At 37.6% G+C, this 16,510-nt stretch overlaps 1 protein-coding gene across 1 annotated transcript in view; it reads left to right on the top strand.

Annotated features, from left to right (window-relative positions):
- Window positions 1–16,510, top strand: part of MYH10 (myosin heavy chain 10) — a 182,921-nt gene that overhangs the window by 135,821 nt on the left and 30,590 nt on the right. The window contains 3 exon segments of the mRNA XM_020966465.2: window positions 192–315; window positions 9,716–9,887; window positions 13,805–14,017. Of these exon segments, the coding sequence (XP_020822124.1) occupies window positions 192–315; window positions 9,716–9,887; window positions 13,805–14,017 (509 nt within the window).

Below are 16,510 nucleotides of genomic sequence, written 5' to 3'. Positions count from 1 at the left end.
CAGTAGGAAAAGAAATTGATGGAATGTCAGGATTCATATAATTTTTTAGCTTCAAACTTTTTGTTGCAGTTTAGTCCTATTTTATGTCAGTAATGCCAATGCTTAAGATGCTACTAGCTTGATACCACTTTTAAAAGTTTGATTTGCCACTTTCAATTTCTTTTATAAAGCAGTCAATTATTCCCCAATAGGAAAAGAAATTGATGGAAGATCGCATCGCTGAATGTTCTTCTCAGCTGGCTGAAGAAGAAGAGAAATCCAAAAACCTGGCCAAACTCAGGAATAAGCAAGAGGTGATGATCACAGACTTGGAAGGTGAGTATTTTGTAACTATGAGTGTTTTAGAGTATGTTAATTAGAAGCTAACTCATTCAGATTTTGTGCTAAGTGTTTTTAAGCACAATATTTTGTAATTATAGAGACTAGTGTTAGTTTTAATTTATTGTTTGTTGTGAAACGCTTAGGATAGAGGAACAAGGCCAAAGCTTAAAGAATGTAGAGATAGTTCATATCAATATCTCTAACGCAGTCTTCAACAAGAAAATGTAACAACGAAACTGAATATCTCTAATAGACAGAAATAACTGGTTTCCCAGGTGGAATTCATTTCTAAACCAGCTGTCTGTTTACAGTCAAACCATCTACTTATTAGAGCAGAGATAAAAACCAATACCAAATTTCAAGAAAGAATAAATGGAAGATAGAGTATGTATTTGAAGCAACCATAATCTGACCTTTTCAAATAAACTATTGCCACCAAAAAATGAGAAATAGGAAAAAAAGAAAAGTAAGCATGGACATAGATTATTGCCATTTCTGAGGAATATAAATCCTGCACCACAGTTAGACCAAAAGATCCTTGCCTTAGCCAACAAGCACGTGATCCCTTGCCAAGTAGAGAAACTGAAGCCAAGGGTAATGTTAGTTTAGAATATTAACTTAATGGTGAAAAAAAAATCTTAGAAAGGAAAATAACAGATGATTATGAGCAGCATTTCTCCCTTGAGACACAAGAGTTTTGCAGTGAGATCAAATTAAACCAATTCATTCTGACAGAACTTAAGGAGGAAACTAAAAGGAGAACAGCAAACATATGAAAATGGAAAAGTTTTGTCAAAATTTCTGTAATAGAGAGAGAGAGTGCCTTCATGTCAGAGCAGCAGTTTTAGGGACAAAGATGGGAACAACAGTGGGGCTAAATCAAGAACAGAGCAGATATCCTCAAGGACAGTGAAGAATCATTTTTTTTTTTAACATTACAACACACATATATTGTAGGTGGAGATTGCAAAAAAACAGATTCTGGTTCCATAAGGAGAAAAAACAATTTTTTAAAAATAATTTATTTTCAGTTTTCAACATTCACTTCCATAAGATTTTGAGTTTTAAATTTTCTCCCCCTTTCTCCCTTCCCTTTCCCCAAGACAGTGTGCAGTCTGAAATAGACTCTACTTATACATTCATATTAAACATATTATCACATTAGTCATGTTGTAAAGAAGAATTAGAACTAATGGGAGGAACCACAAGAAAGATGAAACAAAACCACAAAAGAAAAGGAGATAGCGACTCCTGAGTTCTTTCTCTGGATGTGGATAGCATTTTACATCATGAGTCTTTATGAAATCATACAGTCTTAGATCCTTGCGTTGCTGAAAGGAGCTAAGTCTATCAAAGTTAGTCATCACACAACGTGGCTGTTACTGTGTACAACATTCTGGTTCTGCTTACTTCATTCAGCATCAGTTCATAGAAGTATTTCCAGGTTTTTCTGAAGTCTGCCTGCTCACCATTTCTTATAGCACAATAGTATTCCATTATGTTCATATACCGTGACTTATTCAGCCATTCCCCAGGTGATGGACATCTCCTCGATTTCCAGTTCTTTGCCACCACAAAAAGAGCTGCTATAAATATTTTTGTACATATGGGTCCTTTTCCTGTTTTTATGATCTCTTTGAGGTACAGACCTAGAAGTGGTATTGCTGGGTGTCAAGGGTGTGCACAGTTTTATAGCTCTTTGTACATAGTTCCAAATTGCTCTCCAGAATGGTTGGATCACTTTACAACTCCACCAACAATGCATTAGCGTTCCAGTTTTCCCACATTTTCTCCAACATTTATCATTTTCCTGTTTTGTCACGTTAGCCACTCTGATAGGTGTGATGTCGTATCTCAGAGTTGTTTTGATTTGCATTTCTCTAATCAGTGGTTTAGAGTGTTTTTCCATAAGATTATAGAGAGCTTTAGTTTCAAAGAATCATTTTTCAAGATAATTTGAAGAAGGAGAGAATAGCAAATTGGAGGGGACAGATCTCAAATGTTAATACTTCTCACAAAAGACAATCAAGAAAATAACTTCCAACTTACATGTCTACTTTTTCATCTCTTAAAAATCTTTGAGGGGGCAGCTAGGTGGCACAGTGAAGTCCTGGAGTCAGGAAGACCTGAGTTCAAATCCAGCCTCAGATACATAACATTCACTAGCTGTGTGACTCCGGGCAAGTCACTTAACTGCAATCACCTCACCAAAAAAAAACAAAACAAAACAAAAAGTTTTTATGAGAATTTTCTGATAGTTCGAGGACATCACTAATGATGTAGGAGGAAGTAGCAGTCAGGTAACAATATTCTAAAATAGGCCACATCTAAAAGGTATTGAGCTAAAGGGTTGGGACTGCAAGATCACACTGGACTTAGTATTTGTTCTCTATAAAAAAGCATTTGATTCAGTACAATGCACTCATCAAAATTATGCATGTACAGAAAGAAATAAATGGTAGGTGATTTTGAAGAGGGAGAGGAATCAACTTGGAGGCATTAGAGGAAGCTTCACAGATTAGAAAGCACCTGAGCTGAACCTTGAAGGAAGGTAAAGATTTAGAGAGATGGAAGGAGAGGTACCAGTGCAGTAAGGCAGGATATGGAATGTTGAGTTTTAGGCCCAGCTATTACTCCAACATGACCAGGACATAGAGTTGATAAAGAGAAGCTACATGACATAGCACTAGAGCCAAATTATAGAGTTCCTTAAATGTTATGCTGAGGAACTTGCATTTTATGCTTGAGGTAGGGAAAAACTCCTGGAAGTGTTTGAGCCTAGGAATAAATTATGAAGATCCTGATGGACTCAAATGAAGAGATATGAGAAGATACCCCTTCCGACCCTTTGTATGAGGTGGGACGTCCATAGGTGGTACACATTACATGTTTTCAGATTTTTTCAATGAATTAATCAGTTGTGTCTGCTTTTTTCCCCCCCTTTAAAAAAATACTATCTGTCATTTGGCATAGCTCTTGGGGAGGGAAAGAAGGGAGGGATACATCACTCTATGGTGATGTAAGAAACAAAATATCCATTAAACTTTTTCTTAAGGTTACTAAAAATCTAAATGAGGAGTAATAAGAGTATAAACTAGTATTATGATCTGGGAAGTGAAGAGTAAGGGACAGACTTAAGAGATGTTGAAATGTAGAGCTACAATAGACAGGACTTTATAACTGATTATGGGAGGTAAAGGAAAGCAAAAAGTCTCTGGTGACTCCAGGGTTATGAATGCAGGTCACTATTAGGTGGTTCCTGTAGCAGATACAGGAATGTCTAAAGGAATAGATGAGTTGTTTTGGACAGGCCAATGGAATATTCAGGTGGAGATATCTATTAACATTCTTCTAGAATCCTTCTAGCAATATCATTTGTTTCCATGTGACTTACCAGAAGTGCATAGTAACAGTCTAGTTTTTAGTTCTCTGTCACGTCTTGGACGTGTATCCCTCAAGACAGCAGATTGCTCTGTTGTTATAATGTTGACACATTGGTACCTTTCATCGTGAATATACCAGCCACCACTAGTCATCTTTTCTTCCCCTGAGTCTTAATGAATGATCTCTATCCTAATGGCAGTTGTGGAGCCACACCATTATTCCTTGGAAAGAAGATCAACTGCTTCCTCTCAAGAGAGTCCATCTTCCTCATTTAGAAGATCCTCATATCTGTTATTTAACTTGGAGCTCAATGTTCTTCCTTCCTTTTCATCCTGAGTCACAATTTCCACTCTCCCACTGCCCAACACAGGATGGAATGGCCCCCTCAACCGCTTCAGATGCTTTTTTCTTTTCTTTTTTTCACATTGAAACCCTTCTTCCTGATAACCTGGAGAGTATAGAGGCATTCTTTGAACCCTTTTACCTTCGCTCTTCTAAGTCCTGCATTATATTGTAGATGAGTTAACTTAGTTGAGCAGAAATAAATACTGTGTATACTCTGAATGTCCCTGAAAAGTTCCCCTAGTTTTCATATTTGCCCAGTCCTTCATCATTCTTGGTAGTACATCTCCTAGAGAACTGCAATGTCTAACTGCTTATGGCATTTTTCACCTGTGGAAGTGCCATTCATCTTGCTCCTTAGTACCTTTTTCTTGTACTATTTACTATTTTGCCATTAACTTTACAGACACACACTTCCTTTCCATTGTCATACTATTTTCTCTTCAATTTCCCCCAAATCAATCTCTGGGCCTTCTTCACTATTCCAGAAGCCTTCAAATCTCCTTCAGCTGAAGTTCTACCAAAAGCCAGAAGTTGGAAATTAATAGATTAGGTAGATTAGAAGCAGGGATACAACTTAAGAGGCTATTAAATGATGGGGGTATGAAGCAGCCTGAATTCAGAATAGTGGCTCTGTGAATAAAGAGAAGGTGACAGGTGCAAGAAATGTTGCAGAGGGAGAACCATTAAGACTAAGGCAACTGGTTGGCCATAGTTGGGCATCAAAAAGTCAAAGATAATTCCAAAGTTATGAACCTGAGTAAGTTGAAAGATATCACCCTGAATGGAAACTGGGAACTTTGGCAGAGCAGTCACTTTGGCAAGGAAATTAGTTCCATTTTAGTAAAAATGACAGTAATAATTGACATAATGCTTTATATTCTAAAAAAGCACTTAACATAAGTGATTTCATTTGAACCTCAACTACAGGTACTACCAGTATTATTAAGCCCATTTTACAGATGAAGAATCTAAGGTTGAGAAGTTTAGTGATTTGCCTTTGCTTACTCAGCTAATTGAAATGAGAGTTGAAGCCAAGTTGTACATGTTGAGTTTGAGATGTGAATTGGGAAATTCACATAGAGATGTATTGTAGCCTGTTGGCAATGGCAAAGATGTTAGTGATGTTCAGATAATAATTGAGCTAGCAGAAATGGCTGAGATCAGAAAAGAAGAGAATGTAGTGAAAAGAGAAAAGGGCTCAGGATTGACCCTTGGGCCATGCATAGAGAGACATGCATAAGGAGATGAATCTAGCAAAGCAGCAACAATCCAAGAAATAGGAAGAGGGACCAGGAGAGAGCAGTGTCCCAGCATCCAAGGGAGGAGAACATACAAGGAGAAAAGAAGGTATTTGGCAATGTCAAAAGCCACCGTGTGGGCAAGGAAATTACTGAGCAATGAGAAAAGGCCATTGGATCTAGCAGTTAAATCTTGTTCATTGGTAATTTTGGAGACAGTAATTTTGGTAGAGTGGTAGGGTTAAAAATCAAATTAGAAAAGGTTGAGATGTAAGTAGGTTAAGACTTAATGTGTCATCTATCCTTTTTAGGTTTTGCCAGTGAAATGGAGGCAAGATACAAGATGATGACTTTGAGGGAAAGGATGGTGAGGTCAATGGAAAGGATAGAGAAAACTTAAGTATTATTATAGGCAGCAGGGAAGGAACTTAGAAAGAATAGAAGGAAATGGATTCAAGTATACAAATGAAGGGATTAGCCTGGGCAAGGAAAACATGTGACTAGCAAGATGATACATTACCCTGGAGCAGTTAGGTGGTGCAGTGGATAGAGCACCTGCCCTGAAGTCAGGAGGACCTGAGTTCAAATCCAGCCTCAGACCAAACACTTGACACTTACTAGCTGTGTGACCGTGGGCAAGTCACTTAACCCCAATTGCCTTCAAAAAAATAATATGATGCATTACCCTGTAAACTACTTCAACCCTGCAATCACCAATCCACAAGATAAAAAGACAAGATAATACCAGATAAAGCAGTAACTTTCATAAGCTGATCCAGGAGGACCAGCTCTCTCACTCAAATATACCTGCCTCTACACAGCCAGGGCAGCCAGCATAAGTTAAGTTGCAGGCTTCTACCCTGGGCCTAGTGCCATGGAAGGGACCCCTACGGCCTCTGCCTGAACCACTCCCATCCCTCCTACCCCATAAGACGTGGCCAAGACTGACTCTATTCTAGTCATATGAAGGAGAACAGAGAGGAGGATTAAATTAGGAGGGTTGAAAATATTAGAGCATAGGTAGCTTCACTGAACTTGAGGGAGAGGCCATTAGAAACCTACCTGGGACCAATCATGCATTCTCCAGAGGTTACTCAGGGCAGAGATTGTCTTAGCTTGCAGTGACTTCCCAAGCACTGCTGCCCCTCAAGAAGCAGCTGATGCTGACTGCCCAGGCATATGTAAGAAAGAGTAGGGGGGCAGAATAAGTCAGGTTGAAAACCTTGCATAGGTGCCGGGTGGAAGTAGGGAGTGCATTAAGGTGGAGAATCTGAAAGCTACAGTGACTTCCCCACTCTCTACCCCTTAAGAAGTAGCAGGTAGTAAGCAGACTAGAGCCCTTCAGGAAGACAAGTTAAAATCCAGTGTCAGATACTTACCAGCTGTTTGACTCTATGCGAGTCATTTAAACTGTTTGCCTCAGTTTTCTCAAATATAAAATGGGGATAATAACGCCTACCTCCCAGGGTTGTTGTGAGGATCAAATGAGGTAATAATTGTAGAGTGCTGAGCACAGTGCCTGCTACATAGTTAGTACTCTATGAATACCAGCTATTATTAGTATAATTATTTTCTTTCATAATTTTTATTTATGTTTTGAGCTGTTCTTAAATTTTTTTTGTCATTGTTCCATTATGGGGGAGGGGAGTCCACAAGAATTTAGCTTTTAACAGGCATTATTGCTAATCTTTCCTTTATCTTGTAATATTTATTAATCATACTTCAGTTTCTCTTAATAGTTACTAATTTTTTCTTCTCATTTTTAGGATCCTCTCAGTTCATGTGTTTGTATGCTAGGTTTTTATTGAGGTCTTTTTTTTTTCTTGATGCCTTAGGTGATTAATCATTTTTCTTGTAGACCTTATCACTTATGTCAGTCCCTCTTTACTGGTGCTACAGACCCCTATCTACTGCACTTCCTAGCAGCCTTAATGAATGAATGAATTTAGGTAAGAAATTAGAGCTCTCAGTGCAGAAAATAGAGCGCTCAGTGCACTCTGCTTGACAGTCAAATCTCCCACAAAATACGTCCCCTCTCTCCCAAAAAATAATTAAGCAAACTCCCAGTAGGGAGATTATGAATGATAGTATGTGGTTTCAACTTCTACTTTTATAGTTTATCATTACTTAACAGAAAGGCTTTAGCTAATCATTTGGTAACACCATTTGATTTGATCTTTGTCACCTTTCCATATTGTCTTTATTTACATTGTAGTCATTTGTGTATTCTTTTGATTCTCCTTTTTTCATTATTTATGGCTATATGCAAGTCTTCCTGTTTCTCTGAAATCTTCATATTCATTGTTCTTTACTGCACAATGATATTCCATTATCTTCACATACCACAATTTGTTCAGCCATTCCCTAATCTCTGGGGCACATAATTTGTTTCCAGTTTTTTGATACTACATATAAATCCTATTGGGACTGGACTTGAAAATTCATTGATATAGAAAACTCTCTCTACCATAGCAAGGAGGCTCCTTCCCTTCTCTGCATTTTACAGTCTTAGCCCGTTGTTAAGTGACCTGCTGGGGTCACATGACTAGTATGTGCCTAGGGCAGGATTTGAGTCAAGGTCTTCCACTTTTCCTGTCCTTTAATTTGGCTGTGAATATTTTCCTATAAGTGGGTATTTTTGTTGTTGTAGTTCTCTTGTACCTCCCTGGATTATAGATCCAGTGGTGAAAATTGGGTAAAACTGAGTAATTTTGTGATTTTTCTTGCGTAATTTGAGATTGTCTTCCAGAATGGTTTAACCATTTAGCTGTATCAACATCAAATTTTCCCATCTTTTCTAATTTGATAGATATGAAGTGATACTTCATAGTTTTTCTAATTTGCATTTCTTTGATAATTATGTTAAAACAATTTTTCAGATGGTTCTTGGTAGTTTGCTTTTCTTTTAAAAATTGTGTGTATCGGGGTCAGCTAGGTGGCTCAGTAGATAGCACCGGCCCTGGAGTCAGGAGAAACTGAGTTCAAATCCAGCCTCAAATACTTGCCACTCACTAGCTGTGTGACCCTGAGCAAGTCACTCAACCTCATTGCCTAGCAAAATACAAAAAAAGAAAAACAAAAATTGTGTGTATCCTTTGACCACTTATCCTTTTGGGAATATCTTCTAATCTTACAGATTATTTGGTACCCTATAGATTTTTAAGTGTCAGAAGAATTCACATTATGTTTGCTGCAAATCATTAACATTTGGTATCTGACTTTTAAAAAAATAGAATTGATTAATGGAATGGATTAGGTAACCTAAAAGCAAAAACACACAGCCAGTGGAGTGTTTGATAAACCCAAGAACATAAACTCTAGAGAAGGGTATGTTTAGTCTACAAAACTGCTAGGCTGACTCAAGCACTTTGGTAGAAAATGGGTTAAGTCAGCAACTTATGTCAAATATATAGCACAAGAAATTCCAGGTTGATAAATGATCTAACTAAAACAAGTCACACCATAAAACCCATATCCCTCACAACTAGAGACTGAAGAAGTACTCGTAATAACTAGCAGGATAGTGGAGATGATAAAAGATGAAAATGAAAATTTTGGTTATGTAAAAAGTTTTTAATGAGGCTTTTGTACAAATAAAATCAACACAACTAGAATTAGAAGAAAGATATAGAATTAGGGAAAGCCCTTGAATTTAACCTCTCTAATAAAAGTCTAACATCAGCATTCTTTTATAAAACCATATAATTGGAGATTTCACACAAATATATAGTTTTTAAGCAGCCAGTGATTACTTTCAGAATACTTTTACTTTTTGATGAGGCAATTGAGGTTAAGTGATTTGCCCAGAGTCACACAGCTAGCTAGTAAGTGTCAAGTGTCTGAGGCCGGATTTGAACTCAGGTCCTTCTGACTCCGAGGCTCTATCCACTGTGCCACTTAGCTGCCCCTAGAATACTATTTCTCGATTTATGACAGATGCAAGGGAAAGAATAATTTGAGGTTGGAACACAGTCCCTACCTTTTACAATCTTATGCAGAATCTGTTCTCACTGCAGGCTGTTTATTCTAAAGAACATGTTATCGGAATGTATTTCTTGAGTAAATCAAGCACTTGCATTACTCCAATCTAGATAAAGGTATAGGAGAAAAGCAATCTCTGCTTTTCTCCCCATTATTCCTCAGCCACGATTCTCTCTTGCTCCTGGTCCACAGACGTGCACTAACACCGCATCTGCCTCTCTGAAAATACCATCAACATCTCACTATTCCTCCATACAATTCCTGTCAAACTCATGTCTCTTTAAATTGTAACAGGTTTCAAACATCTGGACATCTTATAAAATGTAACAGATAGTAGCATGTTCATGAATAATAATTTTTTAAAAGCTGCTTATACTTGAAAAAATTCCAACTTGGTTATCTTGATGTGTTCAGTGTGTTGAAGAGCCTCCTCTGTCTTGCCTTAGAGCGCTTAAAAAAAGAAGAGAAAACTCGTCAAGAACTGGAAAAAGCCAAAAGAAAACTTGATGGTGAAACTACAGATCTACAGGACCAAATAGCTGAGCTACAGGCCCAGATTGAAGAACTAAAGATCCAGTTGGCCAAGAAAGAGGAGGAGCTACAGGGTGCTCTTGCCAGGTCTGAGATTGTTAAGAACATTGTGTTTAGTCATGTTCATATGGATTTTGTTTCTGAGTAAACTGGAGAGGACTTGGGGAGAGACGTTTCCAGATGTCAGCTACATATGCCAACATTCATATGACACCAAACTGACTGGCTTTACCATAATAGAATTACCAGTGTTTCTGTTCATTTAAATGTATTTAGTTTGTGGTGAAGCTTAGGGAGGAAACACTATTTACCTCAATTTTTTCCCCATTTATAAGATATTCTGTTTTTAGAAAGCAGACGTATTTAATTTATGTTCTTAAGAATCTATATTCATATCAACATAAAGATTAAATTTATAACCAGAGGTTCTTTTGGAATACGTTTGGCCTCATGACCTAAAGTAGTGAGACTCTTTTGGTTACAAGAAATAATCTTACACAGAAAACTATTTTTACTGTTTAATACTGGATAAAGGCATTTTATCAAATTTGCAGATGATACAAAGAAGTATAACTAACACACTAGATAATAGAGTCAGAATCCAAAAAGATTTTGAGGGTTTTAAAACATTGGCGTGAATAGTGCAGAATTATAAAATTGAGTAGGGATAAATAAAAGGTTTTATACGGGATCAAAAAATTGACCACGTAAGTAAAAAATTGGGAGTGCATTTTGCAGTTAATAAGTTCTAGGTGTTTTAGTGGACTGCAAATTCATTATGAGGCAGTTGTGTAATGTGACAGTCAAGAAATTGTAATACAAATTTGGGCTGCAATAACAAAGGTATAGCTCCTAAGAATAGGGATATGCTGACCTTCATATGCCCTGCCCTGGGCAGACCACAGAGTACTGTGTTCAGTTGTAGATACTATAGTTTGAAGGACATTGCTCGTGCTTTAGAACACCCAGAGAAGGGCCATTAGAATCATAGAGAGCATTAAGTTCATATCATATGAGGTCATTTGGAGGAATTAGTGCTATTTAGCCTAGAGAAGAGAAGACTCAAGCATAAGATAGCTACCTTCAAGTATTTGGAGGAAACATTAGATTTATTCTATTTTGCCCCAGCGGCCAGAACAATGGATATAAGTTTCAGAGAAGCATATTGAGATGTGATGTCAAGAAAATCTTCCTAACAAGTATGACTGACCAATAGTTGAGTGGGCTGCCTCACCATATTGTGGGGGTTTCCTTGATTAAAAGTCTTCCAACTACGTCTGAATGGACCAATTGTCAGATGTGTTATAATGAGAGTTCTTTTTCAAATATGGTTGAACGAGGTGGACTAGATGGCAATCCCTTCAACTTGGATCCTGTGATTCTCTGGCCTAGGCCTGCATTACCTGCAGCCTGCCAAAGGAAAATCCTCTACATTTTTCATGGGCCGCCTGAAATCCTTTGGCGTGCCTACAGGCCATAAGTTGTGCAGGCCTGCTCTAGCCTCTTATCTGTGTCACTCATTTTATAGTAGTATTAGATTCTGCCATACAGAGATGAATGCTCACCCCTTTTCTTTTGGTTCTTTCATCAAAAAGCAAATTTTCTGATCCATCTCCATCTCAAAGATCCCAATTTTTCCATCTGGGGGAAAAAACAGGTAAATTTCAAACTACCTACTTATCACATAAATAATTACAGACTTTTTAAGAGACTACTGGTTTCAACCAGTCCATATGTGTCAAGAATATATACTACTTTGACCCTCTCACCATCCTGGTTACCTTCCTTTGGACATGCTCCAGATGATCAATGTTCTTCTTAAACTTTGAGGCCCAACACTGAACCTGATACTCCAGAATGACGTCTGATAATGGGACTATGACCTCCCTATTCCTGGAAGGTGTGCCCCTCTTCATGGAACCCATGATGAGCTCAGGTTGAGTGGAGTGGCCATGCTTCTAAAACTACCAGATCTTTTTCACACTGCTATCTAAGTATGCTTCTTCCGTCTTGTACCTGACATTTATCTTTTTAACCCCAAGTGTAAAATTTTACAATTTTATAATTATTTCTATTGAGTTATGTCTTATTAGGTTCATCCCACTGCTCTATCCTATAAAGATTTATCTGAGTCCAGATAACTATCCTTCCCAGCTTTGTGTCATCTGTAGTTTTGATATACATACCATCTGTGCCTTTATCCAAATAAATAATAAAAATATTAATTAATATAGGACCAAACACAGATCCCTGGTGTAACCCACTAGAGAATGCTGTCAAGATGAGACAGAACCCTTATAACTTCTCTTCAAATTCAGCCATTCACCCTGTTCTGAATCTAGCTAAGCTATACTGGCATCTTTCCCCTATCTCTTCATCTTTTCCATAAGAATAGCATGAAATCAAATTATTTGCTAAAATCTAGGTTAAAAAAAATAAGGCATGACTTGTTCTTGATAAAGCCATACTAACTCTTCCTAATCACTACTTCTTTTCTAGATGTTTTCTGATCATCTCTTCAATGATCCACTCTGGATTTTTCCTAGGAATCAAACAAAATCAAGCTTACTCACCTAAGATTATCGACTCTTTTCTATCTTATTTCAGATATCACTTGTAGTAACTCGTATTTGCCAGTTCTTTTAACCTGAGAATATAGCCAGGTGACTTGAATTCATTAAGAGTCCTTGGTTATGTGTTCCTTACTCCTTACTTCTCTTGTGGATCAAATTCCTATCAGCCTTTTTCATTCTGTCCCCTCTGGTGCAAAGGTCTTTTTCTTTGTCAGAGAAAGCATGAGCAGAATCAGAGTTGATCAGCTGTCTTGTCTATTATCGATTATGAGCATCCCATTTGACCTAAATAAAGGTCCTTTTCCTTCTTTGATCCTGTTTCCACAGGTCTAGCTTAACTACACAACACACACACGTGTGTGTGTGTGTGTGTGTGTGTGTGTGTATGTCTTTAGCTTTCCTTGAAAGCTTAATTCATTGTGAATTTTAGTCCTTAAACTTTTTCTAGGACCATACTGCACTTTTATATTTATTCTGTTACCTATACATCAAACCCATTTTCTGTACATTTATTTTAAAAATCTAATTTGATTGGTGAGCTCCAGGTGCATCCACATCAATTTCTTCTTCATTTGTTTCCCTGGGTATCTTCAGAAGTTCATTTTTGAGAGTTTCCCATCCTTCCTAGACTTAACATCTTCTGAACCTTATGAAAACCTATAATCTAGGTTTGCATGTCAATCTATATGGCTTTCTTCTCCTCCTTTACACAAACTCTAGGAGCGAATGATCATTTCTCCCAAGGTCTCCTTTGTTTCCACCTAGGAATTAGTTCTTCTCTGTTAATAAAAATCAGATCGAGAGGAGAATTTTTCCTTGTTGGTTCCTCACCTTTTGAATGATGAAAGTATTACTGAAGTAAGTCAAGACATGATTATCCCAGCCCATGTCTAGATAACTGAAGGCCCCATCACTACTATGTCCTTCCTCTGGGCCAAGCTTCTTATCCATTTCCCAAACTCCTAATCTTCTCTTTCTTTTCAAGTGGTCTGTAATATACTCAAATGACATCCATCTGTGTTATTGGGTTATCTTTTGTTGATTAAAAATGCATATTCTATTGCCTGAATACATTGCATTTAATACCGATAAAAAGTAGTTCATTGTCTGTGATGTGACGGTGTGTGACTGACCTGGGATTTTAAAAAAAAAAGTCACATTCGATAGACTCTTATGCATTGGTCACTGGGAATTGACTGAATAACGTCCCCCAGCAGTATATTATGGATGACTGACATTGGGACTGTTCTGGTACCCAGTTCCCTGCCATCATTGCTGTGGCTCTTACCATCTGAAGAAAGAATGAATGAGCAACTGGGGTACTTTTCTGAGGTCTCCAGTGATTGGTATCATTTAAGAAAACATTTCATATGTATGTATCTATACGTGTATGTGGTGTCTGATTTCCTGTTACACCTGGATTTTTAACAGAGGTGATGATGAAACTCTTCATAAGAACAATGCACTGAAAGTTGTCCGAGAACTACAAGCTCAGATTGCTGAACTCCAGGAGGACCTAGAATCAGAAAAGGTCTCCCGAAACAAAGCAGAAAAGCAGAAAAGAGACTTGAGTGAAGAGCTGGAAGCCCTGAAAACAGAACTTGAAGATACTTTGGATACTACTGCAGCTCAGCAGGAGTTAAGGTAACTCCCCATTTGTAACTCAGAAACATAGGATTTTTCTGAGTCCCCTGTCAGTTCTGATTGTAATTTTAGCTCATATTTACATAGTGCCTCAGAATGTAAAGCACACTGTGTACACTGTACATTTATTTATTTGCTCCTCACCACCACAACTGTCTGAGGAAGGTAGTGAACATAGCACAGGGGCCAAGCTGGAAGAGATCTTGGAGATCATCTGGTGTGATTTCTAATTAATAGATGAGGAAACTGAGGTTCAGAGAAGTGACACAGTTATCCTCAAGTCACACAAATTGTACATGGCAACATCAGGACTCAGATGTTTACTCTTGGGCACATCATGTGATAATGGCCTAAAACTATTTTTCTGTTCAACATGGGCCCAGCAAAGGATTTTGGTGGCTCTATTCCCTGCCTCTAGACCTCTTCCGCACATCTGTCAAAGTATCCTCTACCACTTTGCTGTAACTGATTAGCTGTCAATGATTAGCAAGGATTCATGGGTCATTAATAAGATGAAGGAATGAAATTAAGAAATGACAAGATAAAGGGGCAACAATAGTCAAACTTTGGCATGATCGTTACCTAAGAATAAAAATAGAAGTACATGCACAAAGGACATAATTATCAAAATATCGGTAACATATATAGTATCTGTAATCCTTTGACTAGATTATTGATCTCTGGGTCTATTTTCGCACTGCATTAGTGGTACTGTGTTACACTGTTTTGTAATCCTGAAGGATTTGGAAAAGTGAAAGTCCCTGCCTTCAAGGAAATTACCTTCTCATGGAAGGACACAATACGTACACACAGAAATAAACATGAAGCCAAAAGTAACACTACAACTAAAAGGATCAGAAAAGGAGGTGACCTCTAAGCTGAGACTTGAGGGAAAGTAGAGATTCTAAGAGAGATAGTAGGGAATGTTTAAATAGATTCCAGGTGTGGGAACTGGACATGGCATGTCAAATTTGAGGAATAATTAATGGGCCAGTTTGACGCTTAACAGAGTTTGTGAAACTAGAGTAACATGAAATAAATCTGTATGAGAGGGCAGGAACCAAAAGTGTCAAGAGATTTAAATGTCATGCTAACAGGTTTTGTGTTTAATCCCAGGGGAAATATGATTTCATCTCTGCCTTTTAAGAATTGAGTTGGGAAGATAAAATTTAATACTTGAAGTAGAATAATACGGTGCTCTATTTCTCATTCTTTCTATATGTGTGTGTATACATACATATACGTGTGTATGTATAAGCACACATTTCTTTCCTTTTTTTCTTTATTTTTAACATTTATTAAAAATTTTCTTGACTTCTAAATTCTCTCTCTCCCCCACCCATTGAAAATGTAGGTATCAAATATATATTTTCTGCCCCCTCCTTGAGATGGTAAGCAGTTTGCTATAGGTAATGCATATGCAATCATGCAAAACATTATTTCCATATTCGTCGTGTTGTAAAAGAAAATGTAGATGGGGGGGACATGAAAAAATAAAGTGAAAAATAGTATGCTTCAATCTGCATTCAGACTCCATTAGTTCCTTCTCTGGAGGTAGATAGCATTTTTCATCATGAGTCCTTTGAAATTGTCTTGGGTCATTGTATTGCTGAGAGTGGCTAAGGCATTCACAGTTGATCATCATAAAACATTGCTGTTACTGTGTACAGTGTTCTCCTGGTTCTGCTCACTTCACTCTGCATCAGTTTGTATAATTCTTTCCAAGTTTTTTGAAATCATCCTGCTCATAATTTCTTACGGCACAATAATATTCCTTTATAATCATATACCACAACTTGTTCAGCTATTCCCCAATTAATAGGCATCCCTTCACATTCTGGCTCTTTGCAGTACAAAAAGTGCTGCTATATTTTTGTACGTATGGGTCGTTCCCCTTTTCCCCCCTTTAAAAATCTTTTTGGGATACAGACCTAGTAGTGATATTGCTGGATCAAAGGGCATACACAATTTTTTTGCATGGCTTCACACACACACACACACGAGTCCTTTGGAATTGTCTTAGTTCATTGTATTGATCAGAGTAGCTAAGTCTTTCACAGTTGGTCATCATTACAATATTGCTATTACTGTGAAACGTGTTCTCTTGGTTCTGCTGACTTTATGTCAGTTCATAGAAGTCTTCTGTGGCATTTAAAAAGTTTGAGACACAATTTCTGGGGTAATTTAATCATTTTACTAATAATGCCAACAAGTGTATTAATACAGAGTTGATCATTTGGCCATCTCTCTCTTAGACCAAAGGAATCATGGAAGCAGGCTCATAGTTTATATGCCCTTTGGATGAGGAGTGTTCCAGCAGGTTGCAATCAACTCTGATTGGTTAAAAATTAATGAGAGAATGAATATTACGGGGAGGGTTGAGAGTGACATCATGTCAAAGAGAGACTGTCCCTATACCATGATAATCTCCAGCCTTGGGCAATCTATTCTGAAGAATTTATCCCCACCCAAACCTGAGTAGAACATAATGGC

The sequence above is a fragment of the Phascolarctos cinereus genome, unplaced genomic scaffold (assembly GCF_003287225.1).
Source record: "Phascolarctos cinereus isolate Bilbo 61053 unplaced genomic scaffold, phaCin_HiC Scaffold_5;HRSCAF=322, whole genome shotgun sequence".
Taxonomy (NCBI): domain Eukaryota; kingdom Metazoa; phylum Chordata; class Mammalia; order Diprotodontia; family Phascolarctidae; genus Phascolarctos; species Phascolarctos cinereus.
The sequence above is the reverse complement of the archived record's forward strand: the minus strand, read 5'-3'. Positions and strand labels throughout refer to the sequence as shown.